Genomic DNA, 25000 nt, shown 5'->3' with positions numbered 1-25000 from the left:
GCATCCTATCCAAAGAGTAACAAACAATTGCTTTTATCACCTTCATGCGATAGAAACTGGGCTAAACTCCGGCTCCACGGGTCTAGTGGTATGACATTCGCCTTCTGATCGGATGGTCCTGGGTTCGAGTCCCACTCTGAGGGTCGTGCGACGTAGTTCAGTCCTTGTAAAAAGCTCTTTGTTCACATTCTCTCACCGCACTCATGTGTAAAACGTGTATCTTTTGCTGGTGGCTAGGGACGTTTGTAAAGCGCTCATAGCACGTTTAGTGGGTATTGCTCTATATAAATGCTCCGTGGGTCTAGTGGTATGTCATTCAACTTCTGATCGGCAGGTCCTGGGTTCGAGTCCCGCTCTGAGGGGATATTGCACTTTATAAATTATCACGTTTTTTGTTTATTATTAATTTCGGGTATAAGACTTGTTAACATGTTGAGATTCAATAGAACAGTTATCGTTTCGTGTAATTTCTGATCGTATTTCCAAAATGTGCTGTTTTAATCATGAATAATAAATAAATAAATAAATAAATAAATAAATAAATAAATAAATAAATAAATAAATAAATAAATAAACAAGGAATTTACAAATAAATAAATAAATAAACGAACGAATAAAATTGAGAACGGTGGATTACACTCAAGGGAGATCATTCCCAGATTATTGTCTGCTATAGTCTACTTTCACTTTTTGTTCAAAGTGCTCAATAATTCGTACACAAGACGAAGTTTTTGACTTGACTCTTGATGAATTTACCCAAATATTTTTAGTTTTCCTGGTCGATTAATAGCAAATAACACTGACTGTTATGGTAACTATAGCTTAGATATCCATTGTATGCCATTATTTTTAGTGGAATTGCAGGTCTAACCTGGATTCAATTCCAATTCCAGGTTGGATACTGCGCTGGTGTGAATTGGAGTAGGAGTTGAGTAGGGTCAGGGTACTTTTTTACTTTTAGGCGAAGGTGGTTGACTTTAAATGTCCATCATTTGGCACTCTTAGTTGAACTGGTAAATTATTAAATGGGTTTGTGGCTGTGACCAGATTTTTTGGACCTTTGAGTTTGAGTGATGGGTCTCAGTCTCAGAAAAAAAAGACACCTGTCTGGGGATAACAAATTTACGTTATTCCCAGACACATGTAACAAGTTGGCAGAAAGATTTTACGCAGAATGCCAAACTAGGTGTGAAAAAGGTAATACTGAACCAGGGCGGTCCCCAGTCCTTTCGGTCCCCAGTCCTTTGTTTACAGTGCGGCCATATTGGATTCCATTTGCCAGGTTGTAAATTCTGCTGTCGACCCGGATTCTTACTCAGCCAACGCGCCCACATCAAAAAATCTCCAACTCATCGTCGATGAAAATTCAAACCGACGTTTTTTAGTAGATACTGGAGCTCAAGTATCTGTCACACCCGCCTCTGCGCCAGACAAAAGCTTGGGTTCCTCTGATCTCGCATTACAAGCTGCTAATGGTTCTACAATAAAAACATACGGATGCTTCGAAACTAACATACGTATTGGATCGCGTTCATTCAATGCACGACTTATCAAAGCTGATGTCAAACGTCCCCTACTTGGAGCAGATTTTCTACGTCATCATAATCTGCTTGTGGATATTCGTGGTCGACGCCTTATCGACGCTGAAACGTTTTCGCACGTACCTTGTTCAGTAAGTTCAGTTTGCGCAAACGCCGAACTCTCACCACTCGAGCCGAACTGCAATACATTCAGAAAATTATTGAATAACTATCCAGAACTACTTCAACCAACATTTTCAACGGCAACTGTGAAACATGGCGTGCAACATTTCATCACAACCAAAGGTCGCCCAGTATTCGCACGTGCTCGTCGCCTGGCTCCAGAAAAACTCTTGTGTGCAAAAAAAGAATTTTTGGAAATGGAGGAAATGGGCATAATTCAAAAATCGAAGAGTCCTTGGGCTTCCCCATTACACATGGTCCCCAAGGCTGATGGCACAATGCGTCCCTGCGGAGATTTTCGTCGACTTAACGATGCTACTATACCAGATCGATATCCTGTCCCACACATTCATGATTTTACAGCAAACTTAGACGGTAAGATCATCTTCTCGAAGATCGACCTTGTCAGAGGATACCACCAAATTCCAGTCGCTCCAGAAGACGTCCCAAAAACGGCAGTGATAACCCCTTTCGGCCTTTGGGAGTTCTTAAGAATGCCATTTGGATTAAAAAATGCAGCACAAGCATTCCAACGTTTAATGGACTCCATTTTACAAGATTTAGACTGCGTATTTTGTTATTTAGACGACATTCTGGTTGCAAGTTCAACTGAGGCAGAACACATGGAACATCTCAAAATCGTATTCGAAAGACTTAGAAACCAAGGCCTCGTTATCCGTCTTGAGAAATGTCTTTTCGGTGTGAGATCTCTTAACTTCCTTGGCCATCACATCTCGCATTCTGGATCTGTCCCAATGGCGACAAAAATTGAGGCTGTTAAACAATTTCCACAACCAAAAACCATCAAGTCACTTCAAGAGTTCCTCGGGATGTTGAATTTTTACCATCGTTTCATTCCGAGACTAGCTGAAATACTTCGACCCCTATATAGTGCTTTGAAAGTAAAAAAACAACGTCAAGCACTTACGTGGACGCAAGAAATGTTGAAAGCCTTTACTGACGGTAAAAATGCACTAAGTAACGCTACAATGTTAGCCCATCCTTGCTTGAACTCACCCCTCGCTTTAACGTCTGACGCCTCCGACCAAGCTGTGGGCGCTGTCCTTGAACAACTTAATCATCAAGGTAATTGGGAACCATTGGCATTTTTCAGCAGGCAGTTACGTAAACCTGAACAGAAATACAGTACCTTTGATAGGGAGTTGCTTGGTATTCACTTAGCCATCCGTCATTTCCGTTTCATCATTGAAGGGAGACAATTCGCTATTTTTACTGACCATAAACCATTAATCCATGCCATGTCCAAATCAACTGAACCATGGTCAGCTCGTCAACAAAGGCACTTATCTGCCATATCCGAGTTCACAACTGACATCCGACACATTTCTGGAAAAAACAACACTGTCGCAGATTGTCTCTCAAGAGCAGTTACAAACTCAGTCTCAATTGGCATCGACTATCAAGCTATGGCGGAATCCCAAGAAAATAGCATTGACATACAGGCTTACAAAACTGCATTAACAAGCCTCAAAATCGTCAAAACATCCGTTGACTCGGGTCCAGAGTTAATTTGTGACATCTCAACTGGCTACCCAAGACCTATCGTTCCTACCGACTTCAGAAGACCAGTTTTCGAAATTATTCACAATATGAGTCATCCTGGAGTTAAGGCCACAGTCAGACTTATCAGCAAGAAGTTTATCTGGCATGGTCTTAAGAAAGAAGTGTCAGCATGGGTTAAGCAATGTCACAACTGCCAATCTTCGAAAATTCAAAAAATATACGAGCACCATTAGAAACATTCCATGTCCCAGGAAAGCGATTCTCACATATAAACATTGACCTCGTTGGACCATTACCTCAGTCAAGGGGGTTCACCCATCTCCTTACTATAATTGACAGGAACACCCGATGGCCTGAGGCAATACCGTTACAAACCACAACAACAGAAGAATGTGCAAAAGCCCTGATCTCCAATTGGATCTCGCGGTTTGGTATTCCTGTTGATATGACTTCTGACAGGGGCTCACAATTTACATCCACGCTATGGAAACAGATGGCCAGTCAACTTGGTGTGCAGATTCATCACACAACTGCGTATCACCCTCAGTCCAACGGCATGATTGAACGGTTTCATCGGTCCTTGAAATCATCCCTCAAAGCTCGTCTAATAACTCCAAATTGGGTGGATGAACTACCTTGGGTTCTGCTTGGTTTAAGAACTGCACCTAAGGATGATATCGGTCATTCTCCAGCTGAATTAGTATACGGAGAACCTTTAACGATCCCTGGAGAGTTTATACCCGACCATCCTTCAGACTTCCACGCTAAAGACTTTTTGGCAACCTTTCGGCAAAACGTGTCCCTTCATTCACCACGGCCAACACATCATCACGGCTATCATCAAACAAATTTACCCAAGAACTTGATGTCAGCAAAATATGTTTACATCCGTGTTGACACCCACCGAGGACCCCTTCAGAAGCCGTATACAGGTCCCTATGTTGTCATAACCCCTGGAGATAAACAATTCCTGATCGATGTTGGTGGCAAAGCAGAACGGATTTCGATTGACCGACTTAAACCTGCATTTGTCGAGAAAAAAATCCATAGCTTACTTAGATTTAGTTTTTTTAAAAAAAATTATGGATGGATTTTAAATTGGCTGCCTCTATTTCAATTTCCCCAAACGCTCAGGAAAATAAACTTGAACTCTATTTCTCTGAATGGTCGGTTAGCCTCCAGTAGCTGATGGGTTACGGACGCAAGGTCGATGCAAAAGTAAATTCTCAAACAGAGTGGACAGGGATTTTTCATCAAGCAAGTGTTTTTTAGGCATGTTGTTGACAAACACGATTTTATCAAAAAGTTGTTCTATCTCGATTATTCCAATGGCGCATTCACTTTTTCACGTTCGCGCTGCACTATCAAAGAGAGAACAGAAGTTAACCTAAATAACAAAGCCAAAGTCTCAAGATGGGAACTAAGGCAGGTTAGCATAAGCTCAAGTTTGAAGTCTAACAGAAAGTTGGGAATAAAAGTGCCCAAGCACTGACAAAAGAAGACACAAAATAATGCATACACATTCATAATTCACACAGACACTCTCAAATTAACCAGTAGATTTTTCACCAATCAAAACATGGAATTTTTGACACACCTTCACACGTGCTCGGACAAACATAGCTGGTTGTTTATAGTCTGTAACATGAATTAAATTGACCTCTCTCTGATCGTTGTTATTGTTTTTATACCGCCAAATTGGTGATGAGTTATCACACAGTTTTCTCGATCAGATTATGAACGTTTAAGTTTACACATAGTTTTCTGTGCTGGTTCTATACAATGGATATTTTACTTAGACACATACAATCCATAGTAATACCTGTATAGTTTGTTGTGTCTACCAATCACTGCCATTGTTTACATTATGACGATTGTCCGAGAGGCGTGGTTATCTACCTGTCAATTGCTTGCTATCATTTAGATAGGACGGTAGTCTATAGCAAAGTACTTTCCACCAAATCTAACACCCAGCTACCCATTCAATGCTAGTCAGAAAAAAATCTCGACTGCATCCAGGATTGATCTTGGTCGCTTTGTGTGTGAAGTGAGTGCTCTACCAACTGAGCTATCGGGACCCCCTTGTCAAAAATATAGTCATTAAAATCATTTAAGTATCGTCTCACTTATCGGGAACCTCTGTGGTGTAATAGTAGCACATCTGGCCAGTAATCAGGAGGCCTGAGGTTCGATCCCAAGTTGAGAAAGATTGATTAATTTGGGATGTTTTTTTTTCTTGTATTTTTCTATCTTCCTTTGTCTGATAATGTTTCATACACACTTTTTAAAGATTTTTATCCCACACCAATGCCTGCTCCCTAATTTGTCAATCGTATGGATTGGATTGAAAAGCAATTGAGTTTTTTTCTTCTTCTATTCCAGGCTGTCACGCTGCACACGGATGTCGGTGACTTAAAGCTGGAGCTCTTCTGTGAACAATGTCCAATCACGTGTGAGGTATGGAGTCATTGCCATTTACCTGGCCTATTACTCTTTCAGCACTGAGGCTATATTCGCATTTCCATCACAAAATGGCTGACACCTGATTGAGGCAGCATGAGAATGACAAGCTAAGACAAAGCGACATTCAATTTCAGTCCAAAATCTCAATTAAAAAAAAAACCCTCTAGGGCCAATTGAATGTTCTGATGAAAGAAATGATACCATTGGTTCAATTTATAGTACTTTTGTAGAAAGTAGGATTGGATTACATTATTGTTTTTGCCTTTCAAGACCGACCGCACTGTGCAGCCATTGGGGGCAAATTGGGGGTTAATAATCTTGCTCAAGGAAAAAAAAATGAAAGTGCCTGAAGCGGGGCTCGAACCCGGGTCATCCGGATCACAGTGCAATCCTTAACCACTCGGCCACTTCGTCCCCCTGTCATAAACTAATTGATGAAAATACGAAGTTAATTAAAAACAAACATCAATGCTCATGGTTTTCCACAGATCCCTGCGTGTAGGTCTGTGATTTTGGTGTCAAAGGAAGAATTTCCTTCTTTTAAAAAACAAAAAAAAAAAAAAAAACAACATTTTTTTCCCAATTTAATGAACTGAATTGACAGTGAGGGATTTGATGTATGCTTAACAAACAGGTTCAGTTTCCCACTCTTCAGAGTTGATATAAATTATCAATAATACTGATACAGACCTGCCTACTTGAAATTTTAAAATTCATCGTTTTTAGAAGATAAATATTATAGTCGCTATATATTTAACTTTGCAGATTAACAATTTACCCTCGCAATGATAAGAGAATACTTCAGGATCCTTAAAATTAAGCACTCTGGAATCAATTTTCATTTTCAACAAGTTTTAATGACTCAGAAATGTTTATGAAATTCTGAAATTGGAGCCGAAATTTCGGCTCCATTTTCAGAATTTCATAAACATTTCTGAGTCATTAAAACTTGTTGAAAATGAAAATTGATTCCAGAGTGCTTAATTTTAAGGATCCTGAAGTATTCTCTTATCATTGCGAGGGTAAATTGTTAATCTGCAAAGTTAAATATATAGCGACTATAATATTTATCTTCTAAAAACGATGAATTTTTCTTAGTGTGTGCTAGGCAGGTCTGGTGATAGTTGTTTTTTATCATTTCAATAGCTCCAAAAGTCAGTGTAAATACAGTAAAAATGGAGCCTAAATAAGGAATCATTCAAAATTTTCGTCCTTTTTTGCTTTTTGTTACCACTGATACGTTTTCCAAATTCATTGGTGACTTTTTTTTTTCTTATACTTACTTATTGCCTATCATGCCTGTTGGCATGTCAAGCAAGAACGAAGGTCCTCCATCTTCCTCTTTATTTTTTTCGGCCATCATCTTCAGGGAGGTTCAAATCTTTCCCCTCCCCACTCTCTCTTCTTTCCCTCCACCATTCTCCTCAAAATTGCCCGCAGCCTTCCTCTTCTTCTCTTTCCTTCTGGTGTAGGGCAGTTTTGCAGATGTTTCCCTCCTCCTTCCTCATAACACGTCCTATCCACTCCCACCTTCTTCTCATGATTGAAAAAAAAAAATTGAGCTTTTATATAGCGCAATATCCACTAAACGTCCTCAAAGCGCTTTACAAGGGGTCCCTGGCCTACAGCAACATTTAACATTTAGAACGGGACATGACGCCTGTTAGGCGATATTACATTTTTTTCGGACACAGGCAGCGCTGTTAACGACCAGGTACTCATTTTACACCTGAGTACAGTGAGAGAATGTGAGTAAAAAGCCTTCTCCAAGGACTCAACGATGCACCAAGCCAGGCTCGAACCCAGGACCTTCCAACCCGAAAGCGACCACTAGACCACATAGCCACATGATGATGTCCTTCATGCCTTCCACAGTCCACTTTGATCTCACAGATTTTCATTTGTAATTCTATTCGGCCAATAAATGTTCATAATCCTTCTAAGGCACTTTGTATGAAATGCGGACAGCTTGTTCATGTTGTTATCTATCATCCTCCAGCATTCAGATCCAAAGAGAAGTGTTGAAATATATAATTTAGATAAATGTTTAGTTTGGTTTTCTTATTGTAACCTAACTAATCGGACTGAAAATCAATCATAAAAAGTCAGAATTAATGACACCAAACATTCAACACCCCACCTCAATTCTAATATATTAATAAATGAACAAAAAATATATTATATATGAATATAAAATGCTCAGCTCAAAGGATGAGTTTTTTGGCCAAATTTTTAAATATGTGCCTTTCCAGAGTGCAGCAGAATCAGGAATGGATCGTTTTCTTGTTTACGTCTGAATTGCAATATTTATTTATTTATTTATTTATTTATTTATTTATTTATTTATTTATTTATTCATTCATTTTATCACCAGAATTTTTTAGCCCTGTGTGCTAGTGGCTACTACAACAACTGCCTCTTTCACAGAAACATTGCTGGTTTTATGGTTCAGACAGGGGATCCTTCAGGTAAGAAGTGATAGATCCCGGATAGGGGTCCTTTTCTCCCTTTTACGGATTGTAAAAAGAAGTAATGAACAATATTGAATGTAACATCTTCGAAAAAGAACAAAATACAGTTGAGCCTCGCTCGGAGCAAGGTTGAGTCCTTGGAAAAGGCTCTTTACTCACATTCTCTCACTGTACTCAAAAACGTTAATGAATACATGGCTGTTAACAGCTGTTGGAAAAAAATTGTAATATTGCCTAACAGGCGTCATGTCTCCTCCTACATGTTAAGTGTTCTGTCCCCGCGGAATTATGCCATATTTGGGGCAAAATTATGCCAATATTATGCCAAAAAAAAGGAAAATTATGCCATAAATTATGCCATAAACTCGACATTATGCCATAAATTATGCCAAAAATCTGACATTTGTGCATGTTCTTGCGTGCTTTTGCAACCCCAACAATCTAATTTTCACAATAAATATGAATACTGATAGGTTTAAAAGCTACATCTTCATTAAAAACGACTAAAAAGCAGAAATATATACCAGACTATTGCTTGTATTTTTCAGACTATTGCTTGTATTTTTTAGGGTCTTACTGCGCTTGCAACACATTAATGTCATATCAGCGCCAGTAAAGAGGAAGAAAATGGGATAGTAAAAAGTTCTAGAATTACAATTAATAAAGCACCCAAGAAAAAGTAAGACATAGGGGAACTAGGAACAAATCGGGATCAGATGTAGATTCCAAGAGCATACCACCAATGTACTTAGTTTGAGATCATCTATAAGTTTCATGCGGACACAAGCACAAAATCCAACAAAGAGGAATACACTCAAATGCTTACATTATACATTGAAAATAACAAATATAATAATACATAACAGAGAGATGATTTACAAGGAAAAAAATACAAGGCCAACATTTTCTGTAGAGAAAAAAAAAAAGAGGCAATTTTTTATTTTTTTTATTTTAAGCTTTTTGCTGACGGATGCGGAGTCGGATGCGGAAGGCCACAGGATGCGGCCGCATCGGATGCCGATGCGGCCGCATTTTCCTGGAGGGACAGAGTGTTGCTGTTGGTCAGGGACTCCCTGTAAAGCGCTTTGAGCATGTTTAATGGATATTGCTCTATATAAATGCTCATCTTTTAATTGTTTAATGACATGTTTACATTCTTATCTATTTTTGTAAGGCACCTAGAGCTCATATTATGAGATGTTGATGCTATTTTAGTATACAGTATTATTATTATTATTATTATTATTATTATTATTATTATTATTATTATTATTATTATTATTATTATTATTATTAAAATGAGTACCTGGCTGTAACAGCATTGTCTCTTTAGGAAACAAATAAATGGTACATTGCCTAATAGGCATCATGTCTTGTCCTTTGTGTTAAGTGTTGCTTTAGGCTAGGGATCCCTTGTGCATGTTTAGTGGATATTGAAGATCTAAAAAAAAAATAATTAATGATTATAATGAAAAAGTAATAAAATGAAATAGAAGAAGGACATGGTAAGGATAAACTTTGAATATGTGATATTATTTGTGAGGCTGGCTGAGAAAACCCGGGAAGATGCGGCAGATTTTGATTCGAGATATGAGCCAAAATTGAAGATAAAGTGTTTCCCACAGCAACAAATTTTATTCAGAAAAAAATTCCTAACTTGGGTTCTAATAGATATAGAGAGAAAATTTAAGGTTTTATTTTTAAAAATTCATACATTGGGTTCTAGTAGACATAGCAAGTGGTAAATGATCAGAAAGATGTGATCTACACCAATCATTACATAAATAACTCAATTTATGAAATTTGCGCATCTTTCCGGGTTTTCTCAGCCAGCCACACTTTTGTGGATGTGTTGTGGTTTGGAAGCTCAACTTTTATTCTGATTAGTATTTTAGTAAGTATGCGACATGAAATGACAAAGCTCCAGCACAATTGACATTTGATATTGAGAAGAAGTGGTCACATCTGTCACACACTAATTAATCCCGATAATGCCAACACAGCCTGACCACAATGAGTAGTTTGCTATACGTAATGTATCAGGGATGGGGGGGGGGGGGGGGGGGGGGGGGCTGAGTCGATAGAACACTTGCATCACATGCAAAGGGACAGTGATTGACCCTGGATGCAGATGAGATTATTTTTTTTTTCCTGTCCATCCAGCAGTGATATGGTAGCTGGGCATGTCTAATCTGGTTGAAAGTACATTGCGATAGACAAAATGTCCTATTGAAATGATAGAAAGCAATTGCTATTGCCCGTTTCTCAAGCGTGAAACGGACGGACAATAGCAATAGCTTTCTGTTTCACGCTTGAGAAACAGGATAAACTCCGACTCCATGGGTCGAGTGGCTCTGAAGGATGACTACTTTTAATCACTGTTGACTTCATCAAATATCATTGGAACACGATCTGATGAAGTACAGACAATTCGGGACCAACTGGAGGTAAAAACTAATGAACGGCTTTAAAAAAAAAAAGAGCAACAATACAGACCTGCCCAGTACTACGAAAAATTCATAGAAATACAAATTTTTGTCTCCAGCTACAGAACTGCATTTGCCGCTTTGACTCAATTAATCTTATTGAAAAGGAAAGTTAATTCCTTAGACCTATATTCAGGACTTTGGAGCATTTTTTTGATCGTGCTAAGGGCAAATTATTTTTTTCTAAAGCTATTTAAAGTGACATTTTCTTTTTTTCCCTTGGAAACTACGAATTTTTGAAATTGCAAGTTGGCAGCTTTGTTATATCCAGGACTTTGGAGCAGTTTCGTAAAATGATGAGGCAAAATTATTAATATAATATGTAAAGCTGTCTGTAGTGACTTCTCTTAATTTCCCTTCGAAACTAACCATTTAAAAAGAATTCAAGTTGGCAGCTCTGAGAATATCAAAAGCCAATAACAAAAATTTGAATCCATCACTGGAAATCCAAACAGATAGCATCGGAGTATTGGGCACATTTTTTTCTCTCTTGGATATAGAATAACAAGGAATGGATCCCTCTTTTTATCTTCCCTTTATCCGTCTCTATAATAATAACACATTATTTTATAGAGCAGTAATCGAAAGTGTTTTGTCATTTTGTATAACAGCTTGGGGAGGCAATTGCTTCGCAGTGGAAAGGAACAAAATAAATTCAAATATTAAAAAATCCATTAAACGCTATATAAATGATGTTGACGATGTAGATCTTTTATACGAGAAATTTTGTATAAATAAAATAACTAAAATATTAAATGACCAGTATCATCCACTAAGACCATTAATTATTATGTCAGATAGAAGTGGTCGCCCTTTCTCTATTTCAACGAAAACAGAGAGACACCGAAAATCTTTTCTGCCGTCCAGTATTAGGCTTTATAACAACAAGCAATAATCATTTTATATAATTATTTCTCATTTTTACTTTTAAAAAATATAAATATTAATGTATTAATTTATTTGTTTTGCAATCTTTTCAATTTTCAATTTACAGTGACAGTTTTAACTATTTTACAGTGTTGATATTATTCATATTATAAAGCGCAGCTCTGGTTATAGAGCTGCTCCTTTTTTTTTTTTTTTTTTTTTTTTTAATATATATATATACATCCTATTTCCATTGTATTTTTATCTTATTGTGTAAATTATAACACGTCTGTACAAAAAATTTCCTTTTTGGGATGCAATAAAGTATTATTATTATTATTATTATTATTATGTACCGGCTTGTGGCCGCAAAAAATCGCAATATATCACTGGATTGCATTGCGGCCGCAAAATCTGCAATTTTTTGCAAAATCTGCAATTTATTTTCCAAATTTTTGCAAATATTCAAGATTTTGCAAATAAAAAAACCCCCCAATAATAATAATTTTTTAAGAAGGCAAAAGAAAAAAAAGATGAATTATTTTTCTTTTCATTTGATACCTCTTGTAGAACGTGCATTTAATTAATCAAGAGTAGTTTCTTTTTTACTATCCCATTTTCTTCTTTTTTACTAGCGTTGATATGACCTTACATTCGTTGCAAGTGCCGTGAAACCCTTTTTGCAAATTTTGCTGTTTTCAGCTTGCAACATGTGGGATTTTTTGGGGTAAAAAATCGCCATGTCAGTATGTATTGACTGATATGATACACCATTGATTTTTGACAAATGAAAAAGTGATATTATAGTATAAGTAGTCATCCTTCAGAGCCACTCGGCCCGTGGAGTCGGAGTGTATCCTGTTTCTCAAGCATGAAACAGAAAGCTATTGCTATTGTCCGTGTCACGCTTAAGAAACAGACATTAGCAATTGCTTTCTATCATTTCAATAGGACATTGATCATTTATAATGATAGCAGTGGTGCCAACATTATGATAAAAAGGTGTATTCTTTGGTTGTAAAATCGCCTAACGGGAGAGTTAAGAATTGCTGCTGTTGGCTAGGGACCCCTTGTGAAAAGCTTTGAGCACGTTTAATGGATTTTGCACTATATATATATATATGCTCAAGATTTTTTTCTTTTAATTTTTATAATTGTTTTTAATATTCTTCATTTGGATTCATTCTCACACTTTTCATCTTGTGTGTGTGTGTGTGTGTGTGTGTGTGTATGTGTATGTGTGTGTGTATGTGTGTATGTGTGTGTATGTGTATGTGTGTGTGTCTGGTTTCAGGTACTGGCAAAGGAGGGAAAAGCATCTGGGGATCTAAATTTGAAGATGAGTTCAGGGAAAGTTTAAGGGTAAGAACATTTATTATTTCCGTCTTGTCCCCCTGTTCTAGTCCTTCAGAACTATTAGCCTCAAGGAGCTGGAGTTTATCCCGGCTTATCTACTTCTTAGCTTTTTACTTAATTTATTTTCTTATATGTGAATGACATAATCAGTCGGGTGGTGAAAAGGTTTGAACTGAGATATTGCCAAGTTTAGTTAGAAGTTCAATTTTGATTAAAAATGAGTTCTTGTCACAAATGATTAAATCAACCCTTTTTGTACATCTTCGGGAAATATCAAAACTTAATTTCACTTCTAAATATTTTTACAGCTAATCAAGTTGAAAAATTATGAAATTTGAGAAAAAGTTTCTGGATACCTTTTCCATACATCTGACCATAATTTCAGTAAAAAAATCACCCAATTTACTTCGAATAAAGATTAAAATGCTCTGATGAGCATATTCTTTCAAAACATGCCAAAATTTTCACCTTCCGACTGATTATGTCATTCACTGACACATAATATGTTGACATCAATATGCACTTTACTAGATATCTACATTTTTACAATTATATACACTGTACGTCCCTTGAAATTTATACTATGTAATTATTCTTACAGCTTACAATATTATTGTGTGTGTGTATGTGCAAGGGAATGACAGATGGTATAATATATATGATAAACTTATATAGCGCCCATTAATCCTTTGACAAGCACTCTATGGCGCTTAAATATCTCTCAGACTATATAAACTATCATACACACTAACACGCCTACACACATACACCCGTACACTCAAACCCACATATGGAAACTTCTCCACACCACATACGCAAACTCTTTACATACACATTACTATACCATCTACCCTAAATTAAATCCAAATAAACTCTTCAAAATCATTCGGTTTTTCAATTTCTTTTTAAAGGCATCTACATTTTCACCATGGGTGAAAGTTCGCCGGAAAAATCCGGCATGGCCGGATTTTTATTTTTGAAAAAGAGGTCTCGCCGTTTTTTTTTTTGTCCGGCCGGAATTCGAAAATGAAAAAAGCCGGCATTTATATAATTAACCGCACTTCTGTTTTTTCCTCTTATTGGTAGTTGCAGGATTTTTTTTTCTGAGCACCTGCCTTTGCAGGATTAATATCATTGAGTAACTTTCACCCATGATTTTCACTGTTTTTGGTATTATATGAAAGGGAATTCCACAACCTAGGCACAGCAGTCACTCTAAAGGATTTATTTAGTGTGGCTATGTGGTCTAGTGGTATGACACTCGCTTTCGGAGCGGAAGGTCCTAGGTTTTAGCCTAGGGCTCGACGTATAGTTGAGTCCTTGGAAGAGGCTCTTTACTCACATTCTCTCACCGTACTCAGGGGTAAAATGAGTATCTGGCCGTAAACAGCGTTGTCTTTGTCCGGAAAATTGTAATATCGCCTAACAGGCGACATGTCCTGTCCTACATGTTAAATGTTGCCGTTGACCTTGTAAAGCGCTTTGAGTACATTTACTGGATATTGCGCTATGTAAAGCTCATTTTTATTTATTTTTTAAAATTGTGAAACAAACACTTAGATAGAAGGGGGCGGGAGGGGGGGGGGGGGAGACAAGGAGATAAAATTTAAACCTAAAACAGGTGGCGAGTGATACACGAACACATTGATTGAAAATTTTTCTATTGATTCTTCCGTGAACTTATAACTTTTCATTCTACCCAACAGCACAACACAAGAGGGATGGTTTCCATGGCCAACAACGGAGCTGACACGAACGCCTCCCAGTTCTTCATCACCTACGCCAAACAACCCCATTTGGATATGAAATACACTCTTTTTGGAAGGTAAGACAGTAATGATAGATAAATGAAAATAACAATGAAATATAATTCCCTTTGGGGTCCCGATAGCTCAGTTGGTAGATCGATTCTCTGTGCCATCGTGTGTTTTTTTTTTCTGACCCGCCTGTCCACCCAGCAGTGATTGGATAGCTGGGTCTGTTTAGACCTGTAAATTCTCAGTCAATTAACTGAAATCAGTCAATTCGTTAAATTCAAATATTTTAAAAAAGGAAAGAAAGAAATGAAGAAAGAAAGAATTCATGAATCGTAGTCGAATGACCGTAAAGTAATTAGGAATGTTCCACAGCGCTACGCATAGCTGATGGGCCGTTTATATTAACGATAGATAAATTGCCAAGGCTAAGTGACACTCTTTAGAATTGCCGTTTCTGAACACATCCCAGTGTATTTTAACACAGCCTTCGTGAAATTATTTTTTCACTTTCCAAACCTGACGTGATCCCAATGATAGCTGCTGAGTGATAAATTTCATTGTTTCGTCTAAGCCAAACTTGACCACATATACCTGGAGGGAAGTGAAAGTATGAAAAAAAAAAAAATGCGAAGGCCGGAAATGCATTATGTAGACACCTTCAAATCAAAAGTTAGGGATTGCTACAGTACATCTCGATTGCCTCACATTGTAAACAAAGTGGTTGACCGTTTCTAGTTTCTTCACTGATTGGGTACCTAATTATAAGGAACAATGGTAAGTAGCCTAATTAATTACAGCGCACATCAGTTTTCTGCCATTGTTTTGCTCAAGCGAGCTTGCTGTTTACTATTCATTTTGATTCTTTGGATTTTTCCACTACGACGAATTACGATTACGAAGAGCTTTTAAGTTATTCAGTAAATTTTTATAGAGCTCATTTACAGGTCTAGTCTGTTAGATCTGGTGGAAAATACTTTGCGAGAGACTAGCATCCTATCCAAAGGGTAGCAAGCAATTGCTATTGTCCGTTTCACGCTATAGAAACCGGGATAAACTCCGATCCATTTGCCAAATAGGCCTGAAGGACTAATTTATTATAATTCCCTTTATTCGTACCCAAGGGTAATTTTGACTTTAAGGTCTATTCTTGGGGGAGACTGGAATAATCCAGCTGTCAGCAACAGTGCAGCGCTGTAAAGTGAGCTGGGGTGATGTGACTTGCTCAAGGCCACACAGCCCTCGAGGTGGTAGAACTTGGCACCTTTCGGGTACGAAAGCCCACAAAAGAAAGATCAGGATTTTTAATTTAACTCTCTCCTAACCGGCCAGTTTCAGAATTTTCCCCTAAACATCTCACCCACCCAACTCAAAAATAGATTTTTCTTACTCAAACAGAAGATTAACAAGTACATTCTATAGTCTATACATAATATTATTTAGCAAAATAATCTCTACAAAACGGTATCAAGTTTTTATGATGTCTATAATAAACTAATTTTCTTCAAATTTTATGATGCACATAAGAAATCAGATGAGAAAATTGTTGGTTGCATCATAAGGAATGTTGATGATTTTCCTGTAGTTGGTAAGGAGAGAGTTTAAAAAAAAAAAAAGGGAAAAAAAGAAACATTTTGTTAATTTCATTTGATCTGAACATGAAGATCTTGCTGATTTTTATAAATTTAACTGATACTAAGCTGTAAGTAGTCCTTCAGAGCCTTTAGGCCCATAGAGCCAGAGTTCATCCCGGTTGCTACATCATGAAACAGACAATAACAATTGCTTGCTACACTTTTTGGTAGGATGCTAATCTATCGCAAAGTACTTTCCACCAGATCTAACAGAACCAGATATCCAACCACTGCTAGGTGGACAGGGGTGGGGGTCAGAAAAAATATTGACTGCACCCAGGATATAAATCTCAGTCCCCTTGCATGAGAAGCGAGTGAATGCTCTACCAACTGAGCTATTGGGACCACTGTGGATTGTAAGAAGTAATGAAGAAAACCTCAAACCAATCTGGGAATGTTTCAGGCTGAAAATGATTACCATATATACAAGTTAAATCAAAATGAATTAATTGATTAACTCACTCAACCCTAACACCGACTATATCCGTAGTTTGCCCGGAGTTACTATTACTATTACCCCATGCCTATTTATTCCATTTTTCTGAGACAAATTATAGGCGTAATATCAAAGCTATTAATGATCTTAATGTCTACATGTTCATGGTAGTTGAACAAAAATATATTGCATATGCTTATTTTTAATACATGTTTTTTTTTTTCAAATTTTGAAAAGTAACAAAAATATCTAGGATTGAGTGAGTTAAGTGGGTTTTTTTTTTGGCTCACTTTTATAAATTTAAACCATGTTTATTTTTTTGGCTCATTTTTGTTAATTTACACCATGTTTTGTTTTTTAAATTTTTATTTGCTCACTTTTATTAATTTACACCATGTTTTTTTGTTTTTTTTTGACAGGGTTATTGATGGTTTTGACGCACTTGAGAATCTGGAAAAGCTTCCGGTCAACGAAAAGAATTACAAACCTGTTCATGAGACGAGGTTGCGGGAAATTACGATACATGCAAACCCCATAGCTGATGCATCCACTAATCGCTAAAATCTGATTTTGTATATATATATATATATATATATATCTTTTGTTATGTCGTTTATTCAGTAAAATGAGTGGAGCTGGCACGAGCTTATGTTGATAATAACAAAAACATGAAGTAAGCAGAAGAGTGCCAGAAGATAATAGAGAATCAAAACTTTGTGGCGATGTGTATTTGAACCCATGGCCCGACTGTTACGGCAACTCTCTCGTGTTCAGGGGTAGTTGCCGTAACAATCAACTCTTTTGTCGAAACCTTGTTGCTGCGACGTTTTTATTCTCTATTGTCTTCTGGTAATTTTTTACTCACTTCATATCTTGTTATTATGTTATTGATGAAACGTATGTCAGGCCCTGGCTGTGGTCCTTTTCCATTTGGGAGGCAGTCAGATGTCAGAGTGAGAGATTTTCTTTGAGAGGTAGACCTACTACCTAGATGGGGTCTTCTGATCTCCCCCCATGGTAGGCAAGGAGGTCACTTGCTGTGTCTTCTATCCTTCCTATTATTTTTCCCTTTCCTTGTTGCTCTCTGGTCCTGGCGGTGATGGTGATCTTTAGCTGGGAGGGAGCCTGTCAACTGTATAGTATTTTATTTTTGAGAGATTATATTTTTTTCCTTGTAAATCATCTTATTGATGTGTATTGTAATCATTTTTTTTAGCTTTGAATGCATTGTACTTTGTAAACATTTGAGTGTACCCTTCGTAGCGAGATCCTTTGCTTGTGGAGTTGGCATGGTGTAAAATGAATTGTGAAAAAGTGGGATTTTAAAGCAGATTCAAAGTTTTTGCTATCCACTGTCATTTGTTTCGCTAACACTCAAAAACAACTTTTGAATTTTGAACTTACTTACTTATCCGACCCAGCGACCACCTGAGCTCTCGCCCTTCGGTCTTGTGTCATGGTATAGATGTTAGACGTCTTTTGTAGTTGTTCCAGATGACTATACAGTGTGTCATTGCTGATGCTTGGATTTGGTGGGAGGAATGTGCATCTCAGGTCTTCAAGAGGTTGACACTCAAGAAAGTGGTGTGTTTCTGTTTCATTTGGGTGTTGACATAAAGGACAGGAAGGGGACGTTTCTTTAGTAATTTTGCTTAAATGGCTGTTGAGCAGTATATGTTTTGTTCTTCTTTGAAAGATGATGTTTTGCTGGTGCTGGGACTTTTACTTTTTGGTAATGTCTGGTGGAATCTTCTGTTCCCTATTTAAACCATTCCTCTTTGTCTTCCTTTTTGTTTCTCCCACAGTGGGCAGGGAGGTCACTTACTGTGTCTTCTATCCCAGTATACTGGGTGGGGTTCCTGCCTCCCATAGTGGGCAGGGAGGCACTTACTGTGTCTTCTATCCCAGTATACTGGGTGGGGTTCCTGCCTCCCATAGGGGGCAGGGAGGCACTTACTGTGTCTTCTATCCCAGTATACTGGGTGGGGTTCCTGCCTCCCATAGTGGGCAGGGAGGCACTTACTGTGTCTTCTATCCCCTTATATCTGTTTCCCAACTTGCTTTCTTCCTTTGTCTTGGAATGAAATTACTTGGTTTTGTCCGGGCCCCTGCCGGATACCCTAGTTGAGAGGGAAACAGTCAAATGTATGGTTAGTTTTGGGAGATGATATTTTTTCCTTGTAAATCATCTCTCTGTTATGCACTGTATAATGTTTGGTTTACGTATTATATATATATTATTTGTAAACATTTGAGTGTATTCCTCTTATTGGAGACCTGTGCTTGTGTCTGGATGAGACTTTTAGGTGACCTCAAACTAAGTACACTGATAATGTGCTCTTGGAGTCTACATCTGTTCCCTATTTGAACCAATTCCCCTTTTAACTTTTTCTTGGGTACTTTAATTGTAATTCTAGACCTTTTTACTACCCCATTTTCTTCCTTTTTACTGGTGCTGCTATAACCTAAATGAGTTGCAAGCGCCGTAAAACCCTTAAAAACAATAAAACATGTTCCACTTTGTGGGGACCTGTGCTTATGTCAAGATGAGACATTTAGGTGATCTCAAACTAAGTACTGGGTGGGGTTCCTGGCCTCCCATAGCGGGCAGGGAGGTATTTGCTGTATATTCTATCCTCCTATACATGTTTTCCAACTTGCTTTCTGCCTTTGTCTTGGAATGAGATTACTTAATTTTGTCCTGAGTTCCTTGGCTAGTAGTGAAACAGTCGAATGTATAGTTATAGTTATAGTTTTGTTAGATGATATTTTTTCCTCATAAATCATCTCTCGGTTATGTATTGTTATTTTAAAATTTTAACATGATTTGTAAACATTTGAGTGTATTCCTCTTAGTCTTAGTGGGATCTTGTGCAGGTGTGTGGAAGATACTTTTAGGTGATTTCAAACTACGTAGTGTGCTCTTGGAATCTACATCTGTTTCCTATTTGAACCAAAAGCCCTCTGTCCTACCTTTTCTTGTGTGCTTCAATTGTAATTCTAGAACTATTTACTATCCCATTTTCATCTTTTTTTTTTTTTTTTTTTAACTGTCGCTGATATAACCTTAATGTGTTGCAAGCGCCTTATAACAAACAAAAGAAACTCGTTTCGGTGAATGTTGCGCCATATGATAACTCAAGATTTTGTTTGTTTGTTTTTATATATTCACGTTTATTCATTACCTTACCAAATAGTTTATAAAGTTGAAAAAAAAAAGAAAAGAAAAAAACATATAAGAGAATGTTTTTGATGTGGGATCAAAAGACTATATCGTCTTGAAAATTCTTACTCTAGATACCCAAACACACAAGATAAGTTGTCTTGGCCATCATTTCCTTCTCAAGGACACACATGGAAATCCTGTCGATAGAACGTTTATTAATTAATTTACTTAATAAAGTCAATTTAAGAAACGATGGCCAATAAACATTTTTTAAAAAAAGGAAAAAAGAAAAAAAAAACCCAACTAAACATAAAAACTCCAAAAATTATTGCATACGAATTTGCAAAGCAAAACAAAATAACAACAACAAAAAATCCCAACACACACACACACACACACACACACTTAATTAAACATACAACAACAACAACGGCATAGCACTTTCCCCGTATGAAGAAAGAAAAGCTTGAAAGTTGAGTAGTTTTTTTTGTTTTTTTTTTCATTTATTTTTATTTTTTGCTTTGTCTGGCACTGTTTTCTACACACTTCAACTGCTGGGGGGGGGGGGGGGGGTCTTTTCTCATCCCATCGTGGGCAGGGAGGTCACTTATTGAGTATCTTCTTCTATCCTCCTATATCTGTTTTCCAACTTGCTTTCTGTCTTTGTCTTGGAATGAGAATACTAGTACTAGATTATGTCCTAGCTCTGTCCGGAGGCCTTGGCTGGGAAGGAAGCAGTCAAAGTCAAATGTAGAGTTATAGTTAAGGGAAATTTTTTTTTCCTTGTTCGTCGTCTCTCTGTTTTATATTTTTTTTTGTATTCAACATCAATAATAATTTATAAACATTTGAAAGTGACTCTTACTCTTACCCTATTTTAATCATTTCTAATGTCGTACTTTTTCATTACTCTTATTCTTATGCCTTAAATCTTGAAATTCTTTTACTATTCCATTTTCTTCCTTTCTTTTCTGGCGCTGAAATGACATAAATGTGTCATAAGCGCCATAAAACCTTTACAAACATTTTAAAATAAACATAAACAAAACAAAACATCTGAACGTTATGTCCCTACGTCAAATTCTCTTGACTCTTTACTCTATTGGAATTTGGCCAGCTGGATTCTATGAAGGAAGCACTGGTACGTAAGGGTCCATAATTAAAATGTTGCTGCTTGATGCTCGAAGGAAAAAAATAAATAATGATAACATCTCATTCATCGTTAGTGTTTTCTTCATCGTGTTTTGTTGATCAAGGCGAAACCCGAAACGTCCACAGTATCTGTCTTCGTCTTGACTTACTTGACTTAGATGCCTTTCGCGTCTCGACCGAAAGATCGGGTCGCCTTGGCTGTTTCCAGTATTTCCTGTGTGAGGTGTCTCCAATATTGCCGGTCCTCTGCTAGGGTTCTCAGATTTTCAAGGTCCCCTGCCGTTATGAGACTAATGCTTTGTCCAAGTGTTGTGAGGTTTTTGTTTAGGATCACAGGGAGTGTTGTGATCGGTCTTCCTCTGAAAAGGTTCCCGTGTTTTTGGAAGTATCCCGACATGGCTTGGTTTGCTGGTATGTTTTTGTCCCTGCGTAGTATGTGACCGAAAAGTTGCCATCGTTGTTGTAAAATGTCAAGGGAGATTGGTCTTTCTTTTGTGATCTTATAGAGTGATTCATTTGAGATCTTTTTGGGGTATTTGATGTCCAGTACCCTTCTTAGCTGTGTGCGATGGAAGGCATCCAGATGTTCTTCTTCGGATTTTGTCAACGCCCAAGTGCCGCAGTTATACAGAAGTACCGGTTTTACAAGAGCATGGTACAGTTTCAGTTTGGTTTTTCTCTTTATTTTGTCACCTCTAATCCATACATTGGTGAGTTTACTGAGTGCGGCGTTTGATAGCTGTTTTCTTCTTTGTACATCCTCGGTGTCTCCAATTAGTGAGCCGACTTTCTTTGTTCTTTTCCATTCCTCTTTGTTCCTCGATATTGTTGTAAATTCGGTTTTATTGACATTGACTTGGAGGTTATATTTCATGAGGGTATTTTGTATGATGTCTATATTTGCTGGTGTTGATCCAATAAAATCGACATCATCTGCATAGGCGATTTCTCTAGGGATTGCATTCTCAATATGAGTCGTTGGTTTTGGAATGACTTTTCGAACTTCTTTCAGAGCGTGTTCTAAGTATATTGTGAACAGAATCGGGCTCAGACTATCTCCTTGGGGGGTCCCGATGTTACTTTCGAACTGCGTCTGTTTTGTGGCCCCGTATATCCTTGGTTGTATCTTTGTGTTGCTGAGGAGAAATCGGATTATTCGGAGCTCGTCTTCGTCTACTATTTCTGTTAATATCTCCAAAAGTTTTCCTCTGTCGATCGTATCAAAGGCTGCGGACATATCGATTCCGGTTATTGTTATGGATATGTTTTCTTTGAGTGCCTTTGCTGCCAACCATTTATGTGTCCATACAACGTCCGATGTGCTTCGGTCTTGGCGAAACCCGCTTTGGCTATGTGATAGGTATTTTTCTATTTTCGGTCTAATTCTGTTGAGGACAATAGTTGACAGTGTTTTTCTTATGGTATTCAGTAATGTTATTGGGCGCAGGTTGTTTACGGGTCCTTTCGTTTTTCCTGGTTTTTGTATTGTAATTAGGACACCGCTGTTAATGTCCCAGTCTTTGTGTGTTGAGAATGTTTTGTTCATTATGTTTGCAATGCTCAGATCCAGGGAGAGTGTACCGCATTTCAGCAATTCAGCGGGAATTTCATCTTCGCCTGGGGATCTAACAGATCCCCAGGCGAAGATGAAATTCCCGCTGTCTTCGTCTAATAAAATAAATTGAAGCTTACAATTCAAAACTTATCGTAAGTTTCCATAACAAACCAGTAATGTTTTTGTTTATTCACCTTATCAACTCCATTCTCACATATCGTTATCATTATCTTTTTCGTCTGTAGTGTTTCATTCTTCCTTTTTTGTTGATAAAGTGGAAACCCGAGACGTCCACACTATCTGTGTTTATTTAATTGAAGTAATTGTGCAATTTCACATTGTTATTTATTTCTTGGAGCTTTGAGCAGCAACATTTACATGTTGTAGTCAACCAGAATTGCTGCCTCGCACAGTAGGCTAGAGGTACTAAAATGGTCCCCATCGGGAAGGAGAAAGAAAGGCAGACCATTGGGCACTTGGTGGAGGATGGTAACGATAGTTGAAGAGGAGATGAAAGAGGCTGGAAAGACATGGATTGAGTTGAGGTGGCTGGCCCTGGACAGAGATGCATGGAGGAACTTTTGGCGCCTGATGTTCCACCAAGTGACCAAGGAACCAAGAGGATACGTTAAGTATGTAGACCTGAAAAGTGAGTGGAGCTGGTACTTAAGTTGATAATACAGTGGAACCTCCCGATAACGACATGCCACGGGACCGAGTTTTTATGTCGTTATCCGGAGGTGTCGTTATTTAGAGGTTTCCAAGATGGCGGACAAAGTGGGCGTGGTAAGGCCCGCGGGACCAGTTTTTATTAACATTGACAAAACAAAACAAAACATTGTAGTGTATTCCTCTTAGAGGGTTCTTGTGCGTGTGTCTGGCTGAGTATTTTAGGTGATCTGAACTGAGTAAACTGATAGTGTGCTCCTGGAATCTACATCTTTTCCCTATTTAAACCATTCCCCTTTGTCTTACCTTTTCTTATGTCATTTCAATTGTAAATCTAGAATGTTTTTACAATCCAATTTTCTGCCTTTTTACTGGCACATAGATGTGTCACAGGCGCTGTAACACCATTTAAAACAAACAAAATTCCTCCTCCTCCTCCCACAAAAACACTACTACTACTACTACTGCTGCTACTACTACTACTACTACTACTACTACTACTACTACTACTACTACTACTACTACTACTACTACTACTACTACTACTGCTACTACTACTACTACTACTACTACTACTACTACTACTACTACTACTACTACTACTACTACTACTACTACTACTACTACTATACCACTACTACTACTACAACACACACACAGTATTATTATTATTATTATTATTACTACTACTACTACTACTACTACTACTACTACTACTACTACTACTACTACTACTACTACTACTACTACTACTACTACTACTACTACTACTACTACTTCTACTACTACTACTACTACTACTACTTCTATCACCACATAATATCACATTTTCCAAGATTTTGTGTTTACTTGCTTACACTTACATTTATACCTTGGTTTTTATTTATGCATATCAGCCAAGATTCGTCAAAAAAGCTGCGTTCCCATTGGTTTCAAAAGCTGCGTTCTCATTGGTTTCAAAAGCTGCGTTGTTATTGGTTTCAAAAGCTGCGTTCTCATTGGTTTCAAAAGCTGCGTTGTTATTGGTTCAAGCAGGAATCGTTTTTATAAACTTTTGAGTACTCATACTCGGTATTTTTAGTATCAGATATCTACGAAAACTGCCGAAAATCGCCAAAATGATGTCGTTATTCGGAGGTTTTATCAAAAAGTGCGTCGTTATTTGGAGGTTATTTTTACTGATCTTAAATAGAAAAAAAATAGGGACCACGGGTCAATGTCGTTATCAGGAGGTTGTCGTTATTCGGAGGTGTCGTAATCGGGAGGTTCCACTGTAACAAGAAATGGAGGGAGTAGGGAGTAGAAACTTTACAGTACAGCGATGGGGAATTAACTCACTTTTGAAACTTTTCAAAATTGGAAAAAAAAATGTATTAAAAATGAGCATGTACATAGATAGTAAGATAGTTTTATTCATCTATCATTAACTATTAAACTATTAACAAAAAAAACTAAAAACATTAGCTTTGATCATTTGTCTCAGAAAAAAAAAGTAATAAATGGGCATGGGGTAAAAGTAACCCGGGTAAATTACGGATATAGTCGGGTTGAGTGAGTTAATTCAAACCAGAGCTGCCTACTGGGAGTTTCAAAAATTCGTAGTTTCCAATGGAAAAATAGAAAAAAGTCCCTTTAGATAGCCTAAGAGACGTGAATAATTTGTCCTCAGCGTGATCTAGAATGCGTCAAAGTCCTGAATATAGATTCTAAGAAACTAAACGTTCATTTTCAACAAGCTTTACTGAGTCAAAAAGGCGTACCTAT

General features: G+C 37.5%; 2 protein-coding genes across 4 annotated transcripts in view; one reads left to right on the top strand and one right to left on the bottom strand.

Moving 5' to 3' along the window:
• The first annotated feature begins 675 nt into the window (after window positions 1-675).
• LOC144980238 (peptidyl-prolyl cis-trans isomerase-like 3) lies at window positions 676-19828 on the top strand. The gene is made up of 6 exons (XM_078927844.1): window positions 676-811; window positions 5610-5684; window positions 8065-8158; window positions 12809-12876; window positions 14577-14695; window positions 17114-19828. The coding sequence occupies exons 1-6, from the start codon at window positions 809-811 to the stop codon at window positions 17253-17255; spliced, it is 501 nt and encodes a 166-aa protein (XP_078783970.1). The 5' UTR covers window positions 676-808; the 3' UTR covers window positions 17256-19828.
• Window positions 19829-19838: 10 nt separating this feature from the next.
• LOC144980237 (zinc metalloproteinase dpy-31-like) overlaps window positions 19839-25000 on the bottom strand; it is a 58346-nt gene continuing 53184 nt past the window's right edge. For 2 of the 3 annotated variants that reach the window (XM_078927842.1, XM_078927840.1), the window contains exon 16: window positions 19839-20057. The gene's annotated coding sequence lies outside the window, so the exon portion shown is untranslated. Of the gene's footprint in view, window positions 20058-20341; window positions 20584-25000 lie in introns of those variants that run through there. The other variant, XM_078927841.1, reaches the window with a different exon arrangement.

The sequence above is a fragment of the Berghia stephanieae genome, chromosome 9 (genome assembly GCF_034508935.2).
Source record: "Berghia stephanieae isolate SIO BIC M18660-M18661 chromosome 9, UCSD_Bste_1.3, whole genome shotgun sequence".
NCBI lineage: Eukaryota > Metazoa > Mollusca > Gastropoda > Nudibranchia > Aeolidiidae > Berghia > Berghia stephanieae.
Note: the sequence above shows the minus strand (reverse complement) of the source record. Positions and strands in the feature narration are given on the sequence as shown.